Below are 23668 nucleotides of genomic sequence, written 5' to 3' on the forward strand. Positions count from 1 at the left end.
TGACATAATGGATGTAAAAAAATACAACTTTAAATGTGACAATCCTAAATCAGTGTGACATTGTGTATGGTGAAGAGAGCTTACATATAACCCAGACATATTAGTCTTAACAAGTAAAAGTTTATTGGAATGATACATTTTGCAAAATATTACTTTATGTATATTTTTTTAACATACTCATTGTGTTCTAAGGGTATCTGTCAAGTTCTCCAGAGGGTAAGATAGTTAAGACTGTCGAAGGCAAGGATATACAGTATTGTTTCCCAAAAGGTACAATAGACTACACAATCACTGTACCCAGGTCATGAGGAAAAGATTAATGTTCTGTTTTTGCTTTTTTTGCTTCTTTTTTTTGAAAATACAATTAGAAAATATGAACGCAAAACATCTCAGATGTAAAAAGTGTTATGTTTGAATGAAGAGTGTGGAAACTTGATGAAATTAGAAGGCAAACACAGGAGAAAAAACCTAAAATTAGCACAGAGCAGTTGATAGTGTTCAGCTGATAAAAGATAATTAAAGACAATACACAAGAAGTTTTGTATGGGAAACAAAAAGTATGCATTGTGATGGCCTCAGTGTCTGAAGTGGATCAAATGGCTTTGCCTTCCACCCACCAACTCTGATTTAGTCATTTGTCAGAACATAAAGATATTACATGTGCTCTCTTCAAAGCATTAAATAGTGTCTTAAAAGTTTCAAATAATTAGCACAAATCAATTAAATAGGAGATTTGAAAGGATGTGGCATGTGCTTCAGTATTTGCAAAGGACTGGACAAGTAGGTTGGTGATCCACTGCATTGTTCAATGTGACGCTCAAAGAAATGGGTAAACAGTGATGAGACTGTCGGCAGTGGAAACAATGATACTCAAATACGTTCCAGGTCCAGGAGAAGTCTTGTCGTTGGGTTGCTTTACCACATGCAAGAAACCAAGCTGACTGGAGAAACATGTATTATAAAAAAATACACATCATGTGTCCATCAAGACATTAAAAAAAAAATATCCTGTGTTTGATCTCAATTACATTAAGAGACAGCCAAAAATAATAACTCAAGCCTAATGAAATCATTTAGAGTTGAAAAACATTCTCAAAAATGTCATGTTACAAGACTTTATGACAAATTGATACACATCTAACAATTCACAGAAGCTTTTCAGTGAGATGGACAAAGTCTAGCACCTAGGGCCTATGGAGGGGGAGGAGGGGCGAAAGCAAACATCCTTCATCAAAACCAAGTGTTCAGTCAACAAACCAGCAATTAGATTTGGTCTGCGATTGGTCTTGCATCCACAGAAATAAACTTGGCAAAAGGGGACAGCTTTAGGAGAGCTTCCTTAGTTTAATTTGTTACATAGAAAGCTGGAAAACTGAAACAAAACACTCCAATCTCGTCAGTCCCGAAATGTTTGGTTGGACTGCAAATCTATCTGAAGGTGTTACATGTAGGGTATATACAAGATAAAAGGGAGGAAGGAAAAATCATAATTATCAAGGTGAGAAGCCTAGAAGAACTTTCTGACACATTGGACTTGGTCTTGTTCCATCTTTAAAATCGAGCTCCTGAGAGTCCATTTAATAGTTAAGCATGTTATCCATGAGCTCGTGTACCTCAGCACAAAACCATAATGCTATCTCTCTTTAAAAGTGATATTGTACAAAAATAACATGCACATTTTGTTGAAACGTTTTGCTACTTTTTTTGCGTATTAAAATCCACCACCGTCGTAGTTACATACAGAAAACTTTGCAATGTTCTCAGTTTGCAAATTTGGCAGAATTTATATTTGTTTATTTATGAAATCTTAATTTCAGTTTCACAGCTATGAGACAATGTTGAAAAAGATGGATAGTTCATGTACTCTATTATATATATATATATCATACATATATATCATATATATTATATATATATATATCATAAATCATCATAAATGTACTATGAATTAAATAAACAATAGTCAGGAGTGTGACCACAATGTTAGTTGCTGCTAAATCACAGCTTTTTAACCCACCCTTGAGCACTAAATAACACAAGCACAGAGATTGACAGAAGGACACATGATCACCAATAGGATTCTTAAAATGCTCTAATAAATTCAGCTAAGAGAAAGACAGACTTAAATGCAAACCTCATGTTTACCATTTCTCACAGGTCCCCAAAAGGAGTAAGACCTAGATGAAGTTTACTGTGATAAATCATTCTCACTCCGATCAAAGAGGTCACCGCTGCTTCAACTGCGAGCAGTGAGCGCATCATCCACCCAATAATCATGCCATATTTAGCAGACAAAGGCAGGTGCAGAGAGTTTTCAAGCTTTAAACCAAACGGGCACAAGGGCTGATGCCACCGTAGCCAAAGCTCTGCACCAGTGCTTTCGACAAAGTTTTCCAACCAGTTGGCATTATGATAGGCACATCTGTTGGACTTGGTATTGCTTGGACAGATTCAGGATGGAGGGATGGAGGGGGAGGGGGGGGGACCAGGGTGACAAGATACAACAATTACTCTTTGAGAAGCTTGTAGAGAGGGTCCATTCGAAAAAAAAAAAGAGCCTAGCAGATTCAGTACCTAAAAGAAAATCAATGCCTCAACCTGCAAAGACTGAAAACATGTCATTACACCGTCAGAAAGATACACGTACAGCTGGACAGCCACTACCTATACCTGTTCTCTTCCAGCCCGTCACAAACACAAGAGGGATAAATAAAATCAATAGGTAACAGTTGAGAAACAATCAGAAAAGGCAACACTGCTGGTTCTGTTGGATCTTTCTTCACTTTGCCTACCTTTCCATTGGGGAAGGGGGGGTTTTACATTGTTGTCGTCATTACAAATAAGCAAGTTAGCAGTCCACCCTAGCGCTTCTTTCCTTCAGACCCCCTTTTACTTTCTAAATCTCTCTCTCTCTCTCTCTCTCTCTCTCTCTCTCTCTGCTTCTCATGGATGGAATCTAGAACTCGGCAAACTCCTTTGCACACTTCTCTGTGAAGGAGACTCTGATTTCCTCTTCCTCGTAGTCGTCAAAGTTGCTCGTGTCACCGGGGCCTTTGCACTTAGGAATAAAGGGAGCTTCCACCTGAAACAAAAGGACAATGAAATAATCAGAATGATGCAGAATTGACAAATAGAAAGAACCAGAGCCATGGCAGAGAGTGCTATATACAAGCAATCTGGGGAGGCTGCTTTGTGTCTTTATTGGATCTTAGAACAGCAAACTCCAATGGATTTTTTAGAAGTAAATTAAAAGACCTATCTTTTTAATGTGGCTATTCATTTAGGGTACTTTTAGTGGCATTACTGTTTATGTTTTATTATTTCATGGTTCTGTGATATAACTCTTTCAGTTTGTTTACAACTTGTTTTTAAATTATGTTACTCTCAAATCTTTATGTTCTATCTCGTCTTACTCTGTAAAGCACTTTGGGCTGCACCTTGCATGAAAGGTGTATTATTAGGGTCTGAGACCTGAGGTCGGCGAAGACCCTATTGAAATCAGTCGCGTAGCGACCAATAAACCTACGAAACACACCCAAAACAGGGAAAACGACCGGCAAAAGCACAGAAAAGGTTCGGAAAACATGACGGCTGATAGGCCGCGCGAGCCCAGTCACGTGGGCGGAGCGAAATCTATCTTCTCCTAGGGATTTATCCGTAAGACTCGAAATTCGTCGGGTAGCTTCTCGAGACATGGGCAATTAAAAGTTATCACGGAATTTTTTTCTTTCGCACGGCGTAGCCGTGATTTGGCGCCAAAGTTTGCGTTCGCTCGATGCTAGGCGATCCCTCGCCATGGAACACGATGATGTCAGAACGCCACCAAACTTCACATGATTGTTAATACTGCGGCGCTGAACAGCTCTAGGTCAAATCTGATGTTACTTAATGTGGCGTTACCATCGCAACGGATCATTCACCATTAAAAACGATGTCGCTGTAACTCCAATGGACACGGTCCCATCGTCCCCCAATCTTCACTTTTATATCACCGGTCCATGCCTCAACAGCTCTACATGAAATCTGAGATCTCACTATATGTCGTTTCCATGGCAACGCATCCTTCGCCCAAAAATACAATGTTGGAAATGGAAAATCGTCCAAACAGCACCAGACTTCAGACTATCATTAATGGTCCGGCCCTCAACAGCTCCATGTCAATTAGGGGATGTCATCATATACCGTTGCCATGGCGACAGATCCCTCGCCATGAAACATGGTGTTGTCGTAATGCCTTGGAAAATCGTCCAAACGGCACCAGACTTCAGACTATCATTAATGGTCCGGCCCTCAACAGCTCTATGTCAATTAGGGGATGTCATCATATGCCGTTGCCATGGCGACAGATCCCTCGCCATGAAACATGGTGTTGTCGTAATTCAATGGGAAATCGTCAAAACGGCACCAGACTTCATATGATGGCTAATGGTCCGGCCCTCAATAGCTCTAAGCCAATTATGGGATGTCGTCATATGCTGTTTCCATGGCAACGCATCCCTCGCCATAAAACACAATGTTGTCTTAAGTCAATGGAAAATGGTCCAAACTGCACCGGACTTCAGATGACAGTTAGTGGTCCGGCCCTCAACACCTCAATTCCCTTGCCGTTAAGCACGATATTGCTATAACTCCTGTGTAAATTGTAAAAAAGTGTTCAAATTTCACATGTGTGCTCACCGTCAAGCCCTCGAAACATATATGTGTCAGTTTTGAAATTTCGTCAAATATTGTTGCTATGGTAACACAATGCTCGCCGTGAAACACGGTTTTCTCATAACTCCAGTTAACATGCTCCAAACGGCACAAAACTTCACAGGTTTCATAACGATACAGCCCTCAACACATCTAGGCGTATTATGGGGTATCATCAAATGCCGTTGCCATGGCGACAGATCACTCGCCATGAAACACGGTTTTCTCATAACTCCAGTTAACATTCTCCAAACGGCACAAAACTTCACAGGTTTCATAACGATGCAGCCCTCAACACATCTGGGCGTATTATGGGGTGTCATCAAATTCCGTAGCCATGGCAACAGATCACCCGCCATCAAACACAATGACATTGTCCGATCACCCTGAAACTTCCCACGTTTGCCAACGGCTGAGTCCTCGAGACACCTTGACACACGTCAACAGCCTGCGGAGCGTCGAAGACCCGCTCAACGCTTCAGTCAATTCCATAAAATGAATTCATAAAAATAGTAGCAAATACAGGAAAAATACAAACAAATTTTGGTTTTATTAGTCTAATCTTAAATTAGAGTAAAGTGCATTGTGCATTTCATTGAATACTTGAGAGGAATAGCAGGACAGCATGTTTGATAATGTGTTGTCATTTACTTTTCTGAAGCCAACTCAATTAGTTGCGGTTATCTTTCCAGACAAAAATAATTAAATGTTTTACAGTAAATCACATTCTCAAAGTGTGTATTGTTATGTGTAAGTAATGTATTCATAATTAATGTATGTATGTTTGTTTATAGTCTGTACTAGTATACAATTCTAACCTTTGTTTGCCCACTGTCGGTTCTCATTACATGCCTGACTGCACTGGAGGGGGTCCCTCTGTGTTTCCGCTAGTTTCCTGATGAGTCCAAGTCCTGATGGACCCTTTTTATATGAACAAACCTACGTTTATGTGGACCAAATCATCTGGTTCTGTGTGTTTACTGATTTTAAAGTCAAATGGTTAAAGACTTGGTTCCACTTCTGGTATGTTGTGGAAATGCTGTGGTAATCCTATACATTTGGAAGTTTAAAGTAAAGAAACTACTAGTACACATGCTTTGGGTGTTTTAGACATTTCTCCCCAAAAGCAAAGAATTGATGGTGTTAAATGTCCAGTAGCTACAGACTTGAGTCACCTCTGACCGAATGCCCCTTAAAGCAATCGTTCCTTGTTACTTTGGGAGGTGGGCTGTATTTGTACACAGTACTGCTGTATAATGGCTGGCCTTCTCACCTTCCTCTGGTAGATGGCGATCCAATCGGTGGTGGCAAACCACTTGTGGCCCTTGATATCGTTGACTCCATTCCTGAGGTTGCCAAAGCGCTTGGTAAGGTCCACCTGCAGCAAATTTCTCAACAGATCCTTCAGGTCTGAGCTGAAGTGGGAGGGAAAGCGAACCTGAAAGCAGTGAAGAGAAGAGAACAGTGTGAAGGTGTGCTACGTTTTATAATACATGCTGGAGGACAGGGGTGTCCAACCACTTTTCACTGTGGGCCACATAAATAACAATATTTGAAGGAATGGGCCACTCAGCTAGGTTAGGTTTATTGCCTCATAGGTTAGGTTAGGTTATACATTAGCAAAATCAATCAAATGTAAGTCAATGATACTTGATCCTTGAATATGCTTTAAGACAGGAAATTGCCTACATCACAGCTTTCCATAGGGTTTAATTAATTTTGTTACAAAAAGTGTTTGCAGCTCATCTATTAAAACAGAAGTCTCATATTGCTTTTAATAAGGGGAAATATGAAAGATATATTTAAAGTTTGTTAATCAAATACTTCAAGTAAGATTAGTTTGGAAAGGTTTTCAACTTTATTTGACTGATTTCATTTGAAAAGTGGGCTTATTAACACATGAATACCGTGTTATATATGTTTTCATATATATTTAAGAAGTACACAATATAAGACAAGCACAAGTTTCACGTGTGGGCCATACTCCATTATACTTTTTTAATTTGCTGAGGGCCAATTCAAAATGGACAACGGCTGTAGTTTGGACACCCCTGCTGTAGGACATTGGTGTATGTAGTGTACCCAATACTAAAACTGTGACAAATTGCTGTTGAACATGTGCTGTGAGGTCATCAGGACATTTGATATACGTTTTTCCCCACAGACAAACAACCAGGTGATTTGTAATATAAACTAACATTTATCAGAAACGTTATGCTTTCATGTTGTGTATCCTTACAATGTTTTTACAATTTAGCTGCAAATGTTTAACACAGTCACCACGATCCTCTTCATATAAGTAAAGATTGATGCACTGTGAAAATACCATCACTGAAAAATGGTTTGCACAGCTGGGGAAAACCGCACAGGTAACGAATCATGGACCTTTGGTTTTAAACCCCCACCTCTGTTGAAAAGAAGTGTAGAAAAAAGTACTTAAAACAATAGTTGGCTTCTCTCAACTCACCTTCCCTGATACAATCTTCTCGTAAATCTGAATAGGCTGGTCAGCAAAGAAGGGAGGGTAACCGGCAGCCATCTCATATATCAGCACTCCCAGAGCCCACCAGTCCACGGCTTTATTGTAACCCTGGAAAACACACAGGAGATAAAGGGTGTTCAGACGTGTCCTCAAACATAAACTCCCACATATTAAAGGTCCCCTAATACACTGTTTTTCATCAACATATTATAGGTCTCAGATATATACAAAACATGTCTCTGAAGTGTTTGGCTCGAAATACCCAACAGATCACTCATTGTAGCATCCCACAATCCCCTCTGTTTCAGACCTGTTTCAGAAGTACTGATTCTGGGTCTGTTACTTTAGATGAAAATAAGGAGCCACTCCCCACGCCCCTCTGACAGATATTTGGTTAAAAAGAGGGGGGGGGTTACCTTGGTTGGTTATTGGCTAATGGTTACACAAACCCAAAAAATCGTTATGACATCATAAAGTGGCCAAAATCTGATCAGCTCATTTTCAGACAGATTTGTATATAAATGGATCAGGACAAAAAGAGAGGGGGTCTTTTTTCCTGAAACTTTCAGAATCTCTTTACACAGAGGGGACACATGTTTATGTATAAAAGACTTGAAGAAGTGGATTTTGCACAATAGGTGACCTTTAAAGCAGAGGTGGGGACTCGAGTCACATGACTTGAGTCGCATATTTTTTGACTTGAGACTTGCTTGACTAATATTGACACACTTGACTGTGTAAAATTAAATATTTGCGTTTGTTTTTGTAGTGAGATATTACGTTTAGTTTTTTCGAAAAATGTGATTGGGTGATTATAGCGCCATGCGCGCAAACCTGGCAACCCACTAGAAGGCAGGAGTGTCAGTTAACATGGTAGCGGCTAGCGTTACTCCAAAAATAGTGAAGTTTGGATTCAAGGATTATGTTGTCGATGACGGTAATAAGAAGAGAACAGCGGTATGCAGGGTCTGCAGCATAAAGATCAGTGACAGGACCACCACAACATCCAACTTCATTCGTCACTACAAAAAAACCCACAGAGAAAGGTGCGTGCATGTGTTGTGTTAGCTAGAAAGCTAACGTTAAGTTTAAGCTACGTTAGACTTGGTTTCAAATCGATTAAGCATTGCAAAGAGAAGACAACATGGTAAATGAACACTAGAACCGCCAAGGGATTCATTTTGACTAACCCTGATACTGACGGGCTGTCAGGAGAGAGAGAGAGAGAGAGAGAGAGAGAGAGAGAGAGAGAGGAAAAGAGATGCCTCGTTTATTTCCCCCGTGTTATTATCAGAAGTTACTGTAAACTTTTTAATAATGTAGTTCATCTACTTTTAGTTGTTTGTTTAAATGTTTTAATTATGCTATTTTTGTTTGTAGAAGAGCATCATTCCTTGATTTATTGTAAAATGAATCTGAACTTTTTGACAGTAGGGAACTGAAGCAATTTCTAAATTAACCCAATTAAGTGAGTTTTAAATATCGTCCTACTTAGTTTATAAGGAAATTATGAAGAGGAACAAATTAAATGATTTGAAAATTATATCTATGTAGGTGCTGACGCTGTTGGCGGTTCTAGTGTTAACAGCCATTTAAATTAAATATGTGTAATGGCAAATGCCATATATGATTTTCTTACCTGGAATTTTGCCTTTTTGAACAGACTTTTTGAGTCCTAGCTATATTGTCTGCAGTTCTTGGGTTAATATGAATCTAATATGATTGTCATCGGTCTAAATTAGATTTCAAATGATTAACTGTGTATGTAATGAAGATCATAGTGTGGGTTAAATCCATTTTCATAACCACTGTGGAAACTGGGCTTATTCATCAGAATTTCGTATGACTTGACTTGCTTGACCTGAGCAATGACTTGACTTGACTTGCTTGACTCTCATCACAGTGACTTGGGACTTGCTTGATACTTGTAGGTCAAGACTTGAGACTTGCTCATGACTTGCACATGTAGGACTTACTCCCACCTCTGCTTTAAAGTGTCGACAATAGCCATCACGCTGAGGAACCATAGGCAAAAAGCTGGGGACAACAAAATGGTTTCCTAACGTATATATGTGGAGATCGTCCCTGCCCTTGTGATATGGAGAGAAAGTGGCCGAGCCGAGCACTCACTTTACTGAGGATGATCTCCGGTGCCAGGTACTCTGGGGTCCCACAAAGCGTCCAGGTTCGGCCCTTCACCCTTTTTGCGAATCCAAAATCTGTTACCTGGGTACAGAAAGCACAGCTGTGAGCATGAGACAGATCAAACGTCACTATTGTTGAGGATCAGAAAACAGACATGCACTCCTTGCCTGTATGTAGCCTTGCTGGTCAATAAGCAGGTTCTCAGGTTTAAGGTCTCGGTAGATGAGATCCAGCGAGTGAAGGTATTCAAAGGTCAGTACAATCTGGGCTGCGTAGAAGCGCGCGTGCGGTTCACTGCAAAACACATCAGGGGTGCGATATTTACAGCGAACCAGTGATATGATTAAATATTTCAGTAGCCTAAAAGCAAAGAAAAACAGACTCAAAGACAGTTTCTTCCCCAGAGCAATCATGGCACTGAACTCTTGCACTATTACCACCCCTCTGCAATAACCCATACATCTGCAATATTATACACACACACACACATTTATTATGCTATACTAATTGAATTATTTACTGCGCTTTACTTTGTTAATATTTTATGTATGAATGCTGCCTATCTCTGTGTATGTTGTCTTTTCTGAATGTTTTGATGGCACCTTCAAAGGTGTAGCTTTACTCTTCTCGGTGTACTTGTATATTGACAATAAATGCTTCCATTCTATTCTAAAAACAGTTATTATTTTGTTAACAAAAACTGAGCACATGTTTGTCAGCGTTTCGCGTAAGACAAGATGGCACTGACATCATTAAACACCTAATGTGACTGCATCAACGTGCAATTATGTTTAGTGGGAAAGAAATGACCGAAGTGTAGATTAATAAATAACAACGTCATCAAAATCCCTCTTTATTTTAATTAACAAAGAACAGGTTAAAATATGTTTCCTGTGATGCATGCACCTTAGGAGGATAAGACTAACTTGATAAGTTAACGACAACATTTAATTTTTCTGAGAAAGAAACAAGGAAACATTTTCGCAGGACTAGAAGACTATAGCAGTAGTCATTAACAAAAACTATCCTCAAATAGTTGACAAATGCTGACAAAAATCAACTCACCTGAATCTACCGATTCTCCTTAAGTGCGAGAACATTTCTCCGCCGGGTACATACTCCATTATCATATAGAGATTACTGTTGTCCTGTAGAAAGATCAGAACAATTTTAGCTCCAAATGCAAAACGTACATGCAAATATAATGTGCTCATTCATAGTAGATAACCAGATAAACTGTTTAAGGCATACCTTAAAAGAGTGCTCCAGTCGCACCAGAAAGGGGAAGCTGACGGCTTGCAGGATGCGTTTCTCGTTCAGTGTGTGTTCTATCTGCTTCAGCTTCACTACCTACAGGGAACAGGATGGAGGCTCATTTAAAAAATAGGGTGGAAAAGGTCTCATTCCACACCATTATACAAACAAAATAACTTATTGTGAAATAGTACTTTGTTATTTGTATGTGCTAAAATGACCAAACTAGCATAAAACAATGAATCTCTCCAACGCCAGATTTGATCCATGTCAGACATGACCGCTTATATCAACAAGCCAGGAAGTCTTTCAGGGAAAACACACTGGAGAGAACGTTCACGGCACTGTAGGACATTTTAACTTTGACAACAAAGTGAGCTTTATGCCTCGAGATCAAAGAAACACTTGTAGAGCTACAAAAAAATATTTGATATTGTCACAGTCATGAAGCTGCTAGCCAACGTGGCGTCGCACATTAAAAATAACTGAGACAATAACCCTGGTGATGTCTTTCAGGTTTTTTTGATACACTTCTGACTACAAAGTCTCCAGGCTGTCAGTGCTTATAGATTATCATTGGCTCTGTGCTCAGTAAGTGTCTTCTAAATGTATATCCAAGCCGTGGTACACTTACCTATACAATATCTACATAGAGACATTGCCCTCATATCAGAAATACAATCTGGAGCATGTGAAACATTTACATTTATTTACCAGGAAGTTTCTCTATGCCTAAAAGTTATTTACCTTCTGTTTGTCAAGTATCTTCATGGCAAAATGCTGGCCCGACTCTTTGTGTTTCACCAGCATGACTCGACCAAACGACCCGGTGCCTAAGGTCTTCAAGCGCTCAAATTGGTCCAATGCCGCAGTTTGCTGAGGAAAGGGTGAATAACAACATTACAGCGACATACTGGGGAAAGCCTGACTTCAGTTTCATGATACCTTCTGTCAGTAAAACGTTTTAAAGTTAGTTAGAAATGTTTGAATTTTACTTGGATTCTACATTAGAGTTGATATATCATACTAAAAACATAAATATATGTATTTCACATTAGCCCAGCAGAGGGTGCACTGCCCCTCTGAAATAAATAGGACTCATTCTGTTCATGAGCAGGACTATTTTCCCGAGTCTGAGAGTGAACTAGTCTGTGAAAAGTTGATAAAATGCATAATCACAACATACAAACGTAATTAGCAAAAGTACAATACCACTGCAAAATAACAAGATTTACATCATCTAAAAGAGAAGTAATTCTCTTTCACTCTCACCTGTGCGGGGTTCTCCCATTTCTTCAGGAAATCTTCTTTGGCTTTGGCAAGAAACTCCTTCACTGTAATTAAATACACATGTGCATATTCATTATAGAGAGCGTATGTGTCTACAATAGGTCACCAGACATAATCACCAAGACCCGGAGAAGACCACAATGTTGTTGTTCTTACAATAAAAGTGTGAGGCCTTCGGGAGATGTTCCGACACACCTATATGTGCAAGCTCAATCTGGTGGTGAATCAATCTACTTGCTAAACCCACAATGTATGAGGACACGGGAAGTTCTAAACAAAATCATTTGGTCCCCTGCAGTACCAATCAGTGGAGGGGTGCATCACATTTCTAATGCACTGCCAATCCATTTCTTTTAAAGAATAACCTTGCTGTACTCTCAGGGATAAATAATGACACAGCTTTAAATATTAATGATGCAAAGTATACTCCAAAAACCGTCAGCAAAACAGGTCTATTATCTATCTACAAGAGGACTATTACGACTCTGAAGAAGCTACAGGGAGTCGAGACGCAAGGCGTACAACAACAGTTGCTTCTGGAGTCTCAGCTTCTCGGGAGAGCGGCAAAAAGAAAGTGGCGCGTGATATCTCAGCTAATGTTAGCCAGGAGGCATGTTGGAGACAGGAGGAAGGTTCAATGGGCTGCACAGGAAAGACTAAAACAAGCAAGGAGGGACGGTGCCGAAGTCAAAACCTCAACCCTTTCAAGAGTTTGGGACGTTACTTTAATATTGCTTATCATTTGGAGGTGCCAATACAGCTCGACACAACTGAGCAGTTTTCCAAAAACAACCTTGGACATAAGCTGTAGGAAGCCACTGCCCCTCAACACAGAACAGCAGGATCTGCACAACCTCCTTCTGAGATAAAACAAGTTGATATCAATTAGTAAAATAAGGATTTATCTTCAGAAGAGGACTTCAGCCAGGGGTGTAATGTAGTGGACAAATACATGTTTATGCTAAGAGAGCAGTTGATGCTACAATGCCTTCAGAATACACCTACACATGAGAGCTCTGAACACAGTTTATGACATGGCAACACAGTGCATACATGCCACTGAAGACTAACAGACATAGGCCAGTGGACTGAGTTTGACAGCTTGGCACACACACACACTATCATATGCAGCCATTCATTTTTCTTGACGTTATCTTTATGAGGCTAATCACAGTGCTCTGTGGGAACATGTAGATAACCAGTCCTTCCTCATTCCTCCTTACTAGTTGAGGAGACAAACTGCCAGAGCAGATGAATTAGGACAGCTTCTACCATTGGCCTGGGACACACGATCTACGTTTAACAAATGGACAATATTTGTAATTGAATTATTACAGTAAGTTTAAAGCAAGAGCACATGCTTCAAATGATATGAAAACATTTTGAATGGAAGAGTTCATAAATGAGTTCAAAGTAGAAATAGTGGATGTATCCATCAATACTAATGTTATTAAACTAATCTATATATAAACAGCTAAAAACAAACCACGTTAAGCTATTCCGGATCATTTAAAATGTCCATCTGCCAAGATAATGGATGCAAAACAAAAAGCCAAGGTCAAAGCCTTAATAAAGCCACAGCCTGTCTATAGTGAAAGAGCATGTTATCACCAACGTTAAACTAAAAGGGCTTTTAGATATGTTTAAATTGGATAAACTGAGATAAATATTAGGAAACATATAAATAGTAACTAGAAATGTCTCATGCAAATGTATTATCCGATACACACATACACTTGAAAAGCTACACAAAGGCTTAATCCTCATCCACTTAATGTGATTTCCTGCAAATTCTCCAAAGACCAGCAGCTCCAACAATAGGATGGGAGAAAGCCAGCGAGAACGGCAGAGACCAAAGTTCGCATAAACATGTCGAGAGCACTGTTGCTCCCACAGAGAGCGCTGGGGGCTGGCTGGTCAACAGGGGAGAAAACATTTCCCGTGAAAATTGCTCAACTCCCACTTCCGAGCAGCAAGAGCCACAAATGAAGCGATTACTGTCAGAAGTTGGAGCGGCTGCAGAGGAAAGACGTGAATGCTGCTGCTCAGGTAGCTGGAAGCCTAATGGCCGCATGAAAGGCTGCCTTTGAGGAAACCTATCTTGACCAAATCTCTGTCTTTTATGAAGCCAGGCTTGTATAACTACTATGTGAATTGATCGACTCCTCAACTCTCATGTAACCCCAAATTCCTTACCATCTGGGATGACTATGGGTACCTCTGGTGCTGCAGCAGCATCTGCCGAGCGTGACCCTGATTCACTTGAGCGCGAGGATGACTCCCTCTTTCCTGCATGCCTTCTGGAGCTCTTCCTGTCACACATTAGCCCAGCAAAGTCTCCCCTGTTCTTCTTCCTTGGCCTCCTCCTCAGAGTCACTGATTCATCATGACCCTTCCTTCCCCTCTGAGAGCACTGTGGTCAGATCAGCAGCACCCCCCCCCCCTCATCCACAGAAACCAAGTGTCCCAGCCAGTGGGGAGTCTTCAGTCTTCCCTGCGACTGTCACTTCACCAAAGTTCAGAAAGTATCCACAAACATAGCATGGAGACCAGCACTGCCTCCCCCTACACTCACACAGATCAATTGGACCCTTGCTTTGCTTTGTATCAATATTTATTCTGTACACAAAGTACTCTCTGCCGTTCCCTCCCATATCAGACACAACCATACACACAGAGGCTATATATTGATCAAAACAGGGGCATAATCACCAAAGGGAGGGGCGTAAAACACCAGCTGGCATATTTATCTGACCCAGAGAGGAAGTCCTATGGAAAACTAGGCCTAAGTGAAGACCATGAGATGAACTAGATACATCAATATTCTAGAAACGTATCCTAATTAACAGAACCAATTGGATGTCACAGATGGAAAGCTTTAGGAGTTGATCTGGATGTTTTCAAAAACATAAAAAAGAGACAAGCAAATGAAGAACGCTCCAACCACAGTGAAACTTTTTTTCCGTGCCAAAATGCACCAGAGAGTCTATGTAGTTCCAGTGCTCCATCGATCCTACAAAAATCAATGCTACATCTGTCCCCGGGGCCCCACAGGCCCACTCTGACGCAGGAACAGAGGGGTTATATTAGGGCGAACTGACCGACATTTAATTGTGAAGTGCGCCCAATCGGGTCCCAGACTACACCGGGCCTTGTTTGGAGAGCATACATCCCCATGTGGGACATAATAAATCAGTCAGAGGGCAAACAGAGATGCATGTAAACTAGAATGGTGTTTTGTGTGTGTCATGTGTGTGAAAGTGAGAAAAAAAATTGTTTTTATCAGCTCAATACTGACAGTAGATATTTGACATGTTAGCAAGCAGTTACTAGAATTACCACCAATGGGAAAGTACTTGACATTCTACTGAAATGAATGAATTGGCTAGTAAAATGACTGAGCAATCCAGGAGCAAAGAGACTAAATTAATTATCACGTCCAGTGTTTCCGCCAGACCAGGGCTGAGAGGGCGTCCACCCCGAGAGCGTGGGGGGGGCTGACATCACGTTACTTGAATTTTGAATTGAGCCTACCCTTACAGATAATATCTCTTTACGTAACTGATGGAAATTACAGATCTTTTTAGTGAGCCGGATCATTTGTACGGCCTTGGTAGGCCAGGCCACTTTATACTGCGTTTCCATTACAATTTAGGAACTGGGGTAGTAACTATAGTAACGCAGTGTAGGCGGAGCCGTGACATCATCTTCAATGCGAAACACAAAACCAACATCAGCCGTTAGCTCTTAGCACTCAGAGCTCACAGCTCTTCATATCTGTTCAGAAACTAGACAAAAGTTAAACAAGTACAAACCACAGACTGCCTGTGTCATGGCGAATACAGTCGCTGGTTTATTTATGTCTGTATGATGTTGTTGCGAGTGTGGACGGTAGGAGCATATACTGCGTTAGCTTAGCTGATCTTCATTCAGAAAACACATATTTTAAAAAGGTTTTTCGCCAGCCGTCTGTCTGCAGACTTGTCAAAGCATTAATTCATGGTTTTTACTAACCGGTATCAATATGTTGTTACTTCAACATCATTTTGAAACGTGTATTACAATTAAATCACAGTAAAATATGTTCATTTTGTTGTAGTTGCCAGCGATTCTCTCACTAGTTTAGCATACTCAGCCCGGTCGTTGGCCCGGAAAGAACCTTGATTTTGGAGAGCCAGAAAAACTGTGAAAAAGTACCCGCTAGCCGGAACTACACATAGTGGACTGGAAAGTGGAAACGCATCCAAAAATGGGCCGGGCACGGCACACTTGCTCCGCGCTGTAGTGGAAATGTGCCATAAGAAGAAGAGCCGACTATTTTTACCACGGAGCCTCAGTTTCACCGCTGCGAGGCTCCGGCGCTTGCAGTTCACGCGTGTGCTCCGCCGCTCATCGCATCAAAATCGTGCACGTTCCGTGTTGTCCTGTGGCAGGAACCGTGGGTCCAAGATACGAAAAACTGAAAAGAGGCCGATGTCGGGGAAACGATCTTCAATACTCAGAAAATAATCCCACCAGGCTCCTTTGCCCCTCCAACAGAGGATGTTTTTTTTTGGACGCCCTCGGCTCAAGTTCAGGGCATTCCGAGCTGAATAAGGCCGTCAAATGACGGCAAGGCGCTCCCCTGGCGGAAACACTGATCACATCACACTTTTATGTTCCATTCTCCTGTAGTCACATGCATGTGAAGAACAAGATAGATGCATGCATCCATCCGTCTCATAAATATATCTACGTCTACGATAAGCTCACTAAGTGATTACAGGGTTTCCCACACATAGACTTTACTTGGGCGGGCTGCCCAGGTATATTAACGGCGCCCAAGTATATTTCGCGACCCATTTAGCTTTGTTTTTTTTCCATCCGTGACCACATCTGTGATCGATTAACTTGTGGACAATGATCCCTCGCTCTACGCCTCCTGTACCAAGGCCCGGACTGGCCATCGGGAGGACCGGGGGGTTTCCCGATGGCCTGGCCTGTTAAGTGGCCTGCTGGCCTGAGGATTCTTTTATTTATTAGTTTATGTATAGTGAACACAACGCTGCGCAAATGTGAGTCTGCCTCACACAGGGTGACTTAGCTGTCTACATGATGTGGCCTGCCGACATGGCCACTGTCATACAGATCATAAATCAAAGCCCTTGATTGGTCTCTGTGTGTCATTCAAGCTCGGGATAACCTCAGCCAGTGTTTCCGCCAGACCAGGGGTGTTTTGAATTTTGACTTGAGCCGTCCCTTATAGATACTGTCTTTCTACGTTAGTGAGCCGGATCATTTGGCTCGGCTCTCTTAAAGCGGCGGCTGTTTCGGCTCTTCATGTTACCACAGTTTACCACAGAGCCTCAGTTTCCCCGCTGCGAGGCTCCGGCGCTCGCAGCTCACGCGTGTGCTCCACTAAAACCCCCCCCCCGCTCATCGCGTCCAAATCGCGCACGTTCCGTGTTGTCCTGTAGCAGGTACCTTCGATGTCGGGGAAACGATCTTCAATACTCCGAAAAGAATCCCACCAGACTCCTTTGCCCCTCCAACAGCGGGATGTCCTTGTCCTTTTCGTCATTTCAAGCGATAAAAACTCTCGATCTTCTCTCGAATTATTAATATTTTTGGACGCCCTCGGCTCGCCTTCCGAGCTGAATAAGGGCGTCAAATGACGGCAAGGCGCCCCCCTGGTGGAAACGCTGACCTCAGCTCAGGTGAGGTTAAGGACTCTCTGAGTGTTTAGATAGTTAACTTAGTCTAAGTTCTCAGTGGGTCTCAAACGGTTTGGTCACCATTTATGTAAACACATATTTCCATTTGAGGGGGTAGTGATTAGTAAAATATGCATGAATAAAATAAAAAAAAGTTAACTAGGTGAAAAAAGGTAAGATACACTTTTTAAACTTGTGGAGAGCTAAAAATAGTCTTTGCTGCTGCCTCAAAGAGGAGAAGGGAGGAGAGGAGGGAGACAGGTGAGACTGTTTCAGGTCAGACACACTCACAACTAGGGATGCACGATAATTATCGGTCCGATATTAGGAATTATGACGTCATCCCGATAAACCGAATGATGGCAGTATTAATAGCCCCGATAATATACAATATATTTTTTGGGTAAAAGAAAAGAAAAAAATACTGCGGTGTGGGTGGATTGGGATGAGGGGCGCTTGTTTTTCACTCGGCTCCTCCCGTTTTGCCAGTACTGTGGTATTAGTGGTTTAGGAAGAGGAGAGTTCTTCACAAATCCAGCGCTCCCTAATACTTCGAACCTGATCAGTCACCTGAAACATCGCCATCGCTACGATGGTGCGTCTTCGTACACTTTTAGCGTACGAAGAAAATAATACAATACAAAGTGTGTGTGTGTGTGTGTGTGTGTGCATGCTATGTGCAACTCAAGGCATATGCTCGAACCGGAGCTGCCTGGACACTGCAATCATGTTGTGCACTATCCGTGCTGACTTTTCGTACAATGTCCCACTGTCTGGCTTCCTGCATAAAGTCAAGTGCTCGGCGCAGTTGTGGCGAAATGTCGCTCCTCTGTTTTCATTTAAACAGCTCCTTATATCCGTTAGCGCAGCTAGCTAGCACCAGATGCTAACAACAACAATGCACGTAAGATCTCTCTCTCGCTCACACGGGCCACACATACACACACCCTCCCGGTCCTCCAGATGGCCAGTCGGTGCCTGCCGGTGAGCGTGGAAGTGTGGTCTGCCACAAGCGGGCGGCAGGAGCGGGGCTGTCAGCATCAGCTTGGAGATGGCATTTTAAACTCGATGCGCTCTGAAACTACGGGGCGGCCAAGGAAAAAAAATACACATGCGTTAATCGCGTTAAAATAATTAGTGCCGTATTTTTTTTTTTATTATCGGTATCGGTCTTGAGAAGCAGGAAGTTATCGGTATCGGTTTCAAAAAACCAATATCGTGCATCCCTACTCACAACTATAAATGAACCAAAAATAAATAAATAAACAAGTTTCAATGTTTTTTCATGAAATGGTAGGTTATTGGTTATAGCCATAATTTTATGATTATTGAAATGTATACAGTTCTGTTTCATATAGGTGTTCACTGTTCCAACAGATCTAGTCTCTTTATTTTCCCCTCAAAGTGCACCAGATTGATGCATTTAACTCCAAAATATTGGTGCATGCATGCCCCCGGGCCCCCCTAGAGGATTTAAAATTAATTATTTAAAATTACATGGATAGGTTCCTAAATACATTTACAATTATTTATTTATTTTTTTAAAATAGTAACCCATGTCCATATGTTTATTTGTGGGTAGTAGATTTAAACTATAGGGCTATCACTATGGGCCCTGCCTGTTCGCTCTGCCATTGCGTGAAGAGTCTGCTAACAAGCGACCAACAGAAAGGTTAATGTTGTTGCACGTCACAAAGGCACGTCACCTCAATAATAAATAAATTGTTTCAGCATGAGGGTAATCTTGTGGGAGACCTCCTTTCTTTTGCATGTCATTAGTATGCTATAGCTTTATTTGTTGCACAGAATAAGTGACTATCAGTGCCTTTAAATGTGACGGCAGCTTTAACATATTACCAGACACAAGGATTACTAATACTGCTGTTGTTGCTGTGAAAATCGAAAAAGGAAACTACTTTTCCTGTTTTACTGAACCCCATTTTGCCTCTCGGGATTGTTCCCTGGAAGCATGTAAACTTGCCAACTCAGTGCGGTAAGCTTATTATCGGAGGTGGCCGATTGGCATTGCAAAAGTAAGGTCCACTGGTAATCAGTGTGGGCTTTTAACAAAGCCACTTTAACTGGAGGAAGTGATGACCGATCCAAACACAAACCTGCCTCTGTTACACAAACCAGCTGCGTGCAGAGCAGGGGCAGGACATGGAGCACAGAGATATTTATAGATAGTGGGAGTTGCACTTTGACAGGGTGCCACCTCATTATATGAGGTTCATTTCAAAACACAAAAGATTCAATACAACAATCCTTCATGTCATAACATGGCACCAGAATGGGATGGGTCATAACAATAGTATAGTGCTTAAATGATTAAAAAGTGAAGTTCAGTAACATATTTCCAGGCTTTCAAACACTTATACTGCCAGCCAATAGCCCTACAAGTGAGAAGGACAATAACACCAGAGCTTAGACAAAACATTAAGTACGGGTTAGATAAGGTTCATTATTACACTGTCTAACAGATTTAGGCTAACAATGTTATGCTGTGTAACGTAACCCCCAAATCCACAATAACTGAGAAATGCTTTCCTTTGAACTGCAACTGAAGAAACTGTAGGCAACAGAGACAAACAGGCTGCTCTGTGTGTCTATTTGTATTAAAGATCTCTCCACCAATGCCAACAGACACTCAACTCACCAGGTCAAGATATGCATTTTGTTACATTCATAAGAAAAACACAGTTTGATATTTTTTTGTAAACCATACGAGAAAGCTCAGCCTGTGACTGGCTATAAGCAAGCAGGACAAAGCTTGGACTACAGCTCCATTGCTAACCCATACTCTTGTCCGTGTCCACAATGAAAACTCACGCCAGCAGCAAGCCTCTAGCTCCTCCTGTGGTTGGTAATGTCTGCCTTCTCCACTGCCCGTGTCTCCTAGGCCGGGCCCGGCTCGGTGAAAAAGCCTTCCTGCCAGCCTGTGAATAACAGACATCCTACAAGGCAGGAGGAAACCAGCTGATAGCCAGAAAAGAATCTCAAAACTGCAGTATGTCCGGAGGTTCTCACAAGCTGGAAATCCAGAATATGTATCACCAACAGCCTCTTAAGGGTCAAAACATCAAGCTACCCTGGTTAGCTGTGTTTAGTTTATAGAGAGGCGATGACCAACTGTGAAAAGCCTGGGCTGGACCTTCCTTGCTCCTTCACTTCCTGTTGCAGTTCACTGAGTGTCTGTCCGCCCTGCTTCCTCCTACGGGCCAGATATCAGCTTTACTTGTGCAGCGGCTCTGCAGCCTGGGAACTTCAGGGGAAAGAGACCCTGCACACCAGCGCAAGCTATCAACACTCTCTCTTTCAATAGAAACCAAAACAAGCTGCCATGTTCTCCTTAATTTCATGCTGCTCTGTGGAAAATTACACTCCTGTGTGTGGGCTCTGTACCCCTGGTCTCCACCTGTCTCTGGGGATCAGGGTGGATCCTCGGCGATCGGGTTGATAAGGTTGTGAAGCATGACATGTAAACACATTTCCCTAACCAAGTAATCCCCTAATTCACATTTCTATTAAAAAAACAAATCTCTGTGCTCTGGAAAGTCCTTGTTAGGGGGTTTTCTATTGGTGGGTTAACATTACAGAAGGACTGGAGGCCATTCTTCACACATACTCTCTACCAGCAACAAGGGGCTGACACTCATTTTGCAGATACCTGTTCAGACGTTGCACACTTGAGCGTTATTTATGGTGTCATGGATAAAACATAAAACGGTGTCCTCCCAAGTCTTATCCAAGGTCTGTGACCCTTAATTGGAAAGACTATTTAAAGCACTTGTATTAGTTAATAAGTGTGTTAAAGAATTAGGATTACAATTTCCCTCAATCAGTAAGGAACCTGAGGATCATATTGTAGTAGATAAGAGTATCTATTTATGTTATATCTTATATAAATAGATCTAATGAAGGTCATCAACAAAATAAAAAGTTCTAAAAGGGGCAATGGTCCACAAAACAATTGGCGTAGAATCTTGTCCTCTCCAAACATGCACGCACAAACACAAAAAGTGAAACATACAAGTCCTTGTTCTAAATGCTGCTCATCACATGATATTCAAGAGACTCCTGAACTCCTAAGTTTCTGCCTGGAGAGGATCACCCTCATGCATCATATGACCCCATCCTGGTGGCTTTTTCCTTCTCTGAAAACAACCAACTCCCCTCTACTCATTGTTAAAATAACCTGCGGGAATCAATGCTCAGGTCCACTTTATATTAACAAGATCCCATCATTTACACACACACGTCAAATATTTGCATTCTAACTCTTGCTTTAATATCTGCATTTCTTAACACTTAATTTAAGTATGCACTATGTACTAAGTATTATTCTGCCCTGAATGGATTATCAAAACTGCACAAGAAAACTCCAAACAATGTTACTGCAGGCTTTCATAACCTTTTGATAGGAGGAAATACAAACATCTGAAACACGTGAACCACACAGAAACCTAAGACTGTTGTATAAGGCCAGTTGTTGTCATCCCCATCAGTTCCTCTGAATATAACCTGGGGCTTTGAATCACGAGCTTTCCCACAAAATCAGTGGAGAGAATGGATAACATCCTCTGCTGTTCAGTTGAAATGATCATGCTGTCACAGCTTGTTTTGAAGTTTATATGTGGAAGTTAATGGCCTCGGGTATCTTTTATGATGTTCCATCTGAAGTTGACAACCCAGGAAAGTTTAGCATATTGTTATTATTAGAACAGGGGGTCGAAATCAAAATAATGTGGTGTCAGTGTGGAGAGTCTTTGGGCCTTGATGTATTGTACAGGTGATAAGTTGTATTTCAGTCCCATTATGGGAAACAGGAAATAACAATACAGGCAAACGATCCAGGCAGCATGATCTAGGTAGCTTCTGCAGCTACGGGTAAAGGGTACTTACCGCTCTCCATCTCATTGCCCTTCTTTGCGGTGGGCGTGTTGCCCATGATGAAGGCTGATGGTGGGCTCCCTGGGTTCGGGCTGAGTGCTCCTCTGCAAGTCGTTGAGTGTTGCTACACCGCTAACGCTGTCGCTGGGCTCAATGACGCTGACAGCTAGCTACTAGCTAACAGCAATCATTATTGGACTGTGTGTAAATAAATGTCTTCCAATACCCCTCCTTAGGGAGTTCGGAAACTCAACCCGAGCGAGTATATCCAAGTCTGAAGCTAACACTGACGCTGTAGGCTGGCTTGGCTAGCACACAAGCTAACTCTAGCAACCAGTGGATGTTAGCCTCGGAGTGTTGGCTCGTCAATTTCCAAGCGAGCAGTGGCAAATTAAGATGTCACTCGACTGTCCTTTATTTCCAGTGATAGCTTGGTTTATCCAGAATCGAGTCCGTGCCGTTAGACAGATCGTCAAAGTCGTTTTCCGCCTATCGTACGAGCAAGCTAGCGTTAGCTTTTAGCGTCACTCGCAGTAGTATCCTGGCCTGAACTAACCAGGTGCTATCTCTGTGAAGGCAGGCCTTTTCAGTTGAGACGTGAATAACAAAAGTGGTGTCCAGGGTAGTCGTTTTTTCCGCTCTTGGATATTTCAATTGTATTTATCTCCATTCGTTTCTAAACCAGGCATCAAGTGCAATGGTTTCCATGGACCGACCATCTGATAGTCGATTCCTAAGATCAACAGACCCCTTCCATTAATCTTCAGACCGCAAGGGAAACTCCAGTCATCCATCCACTGGGTCCCTCCTTCCACTGGTTCTGATTGGCTCATTGCACATACACTTACATGAGAGACGTCGCAATTCAGATGCTGATTGGAGGAGCGTCAATACATCCAATCATTGCATTGATGCGATTCGTCCATCAAATTATTTTGTCCCGCCTCCCGGACTTGCTTGCAGCCAATACGCCCATAACTATGACTGTTTTTTTCCGTTTTGCCTTAAATTATCAGCTGTTTGTATTTATAAGACAGAGTTTCTTGCAGGGCACAAATCATCCGCTTTAGCATCTTGCAATAATAATCCTACTTGCACAGCAGTATTTAACAAAGTCTGTTCTGTAGCTTAGCCACCCCTTTTACCCGAGCGATCTGTGATTGGGTGTGACGTTAACACAGGCTATTTTTAGTCAAATGGGAAAATATAAGAGGATGCACAC

At 41.8% G+C, this 23668-nt stretch overlaps 1 protein-coding gene across 3 annotated transcripts; it reads right to left on the bottom strand.

The window, feature by feature from the left end:
* Positions 1–100: 100 nt before the first annotated feature.
* prkacaa (protein kinase, cAMP-dependent, catalytic, alpha, genome duplicate a) lies at positions 101–23257 on the bottom strand. 3 transcript variants are annotated; one of them, XM_034088586.2, is made up of 10 exons: positions 22459–23257; positions 11846–11907; positions 11321–11449; positions 10571–10669; positions 10385–10467; positions 9487–9613; positions 9305–9400; positions 7160–7282; positions 5966–6130; positions 101–3082 (listed from the first exon to the last, which is right to left on the bottom strand). In XM_034088586.2, the coding sequence occupies exons 1-10, from the start codon at positions 22502–22504 to the stop codon at positions 2957–2959; spliced, it is 1056 nt and encodes a 351-aa protein (XP_033944477.1). In that variant the 5' UTR covers positions 22505–23257; the 3' UTR covers positions 101–2956. The 3 variants fall into 3 exon arrangements, with proteins under 3 accessions (XP_033944477.1, XP_033944476.1, XP_033944475.1); XM_034088585.1 differs by lacking the exon at positions 22459–23257 and adding an exon at positions 20386–20680; XM_034088584.2 differs by lacking the exon at positions 22459–23257 and adding an exon at positions 14060–14431.
* Positions 23258–23668: the final 411 nt, after the last annotated feature.

This window comes from Pseudochaenichthys georgianus, chromosome 8, assembly GCF_902827115.2.
Source record: "Pseudochaenichthys georgianus chromosome 8, fPseGeo1.2, whole genome shotgun sequence".
Taxonomy (NCBI): domain Eukaryota; kingdom Metazoa; phylum Chordata; class Actinopteri; order Perciformes; family Channichthyidae; genus Pseudochaenichthys; species Pseudochaenichthys georgianus.

Excerpts from the sequence above, each read along its gene's own strand:
- prkacaa (XM_034088584.2), bottom strand. The coding sequence starts at position 14,186 with ATGTGTGACAGGAAGAGCTCCAGAAGGCATGCAGGAAAGAGGGAGTCA. Across the intron at positions 10,670-11,320 it reads AGATACTTGACAAACAGAAG|GTAGTGAAGCTGAAGCAGAT; the intron begins GTAAATAACTTT and ends TGTTCCCTGTAG. Across the intron at positions 6,131-7,159 it reads AGAAGATTGTATCAGGGAAG|GTTCGCTTTCCCTCCCACTT; the intron begins GTGAGTTGAGAG and ends CACTGCTTTCAG.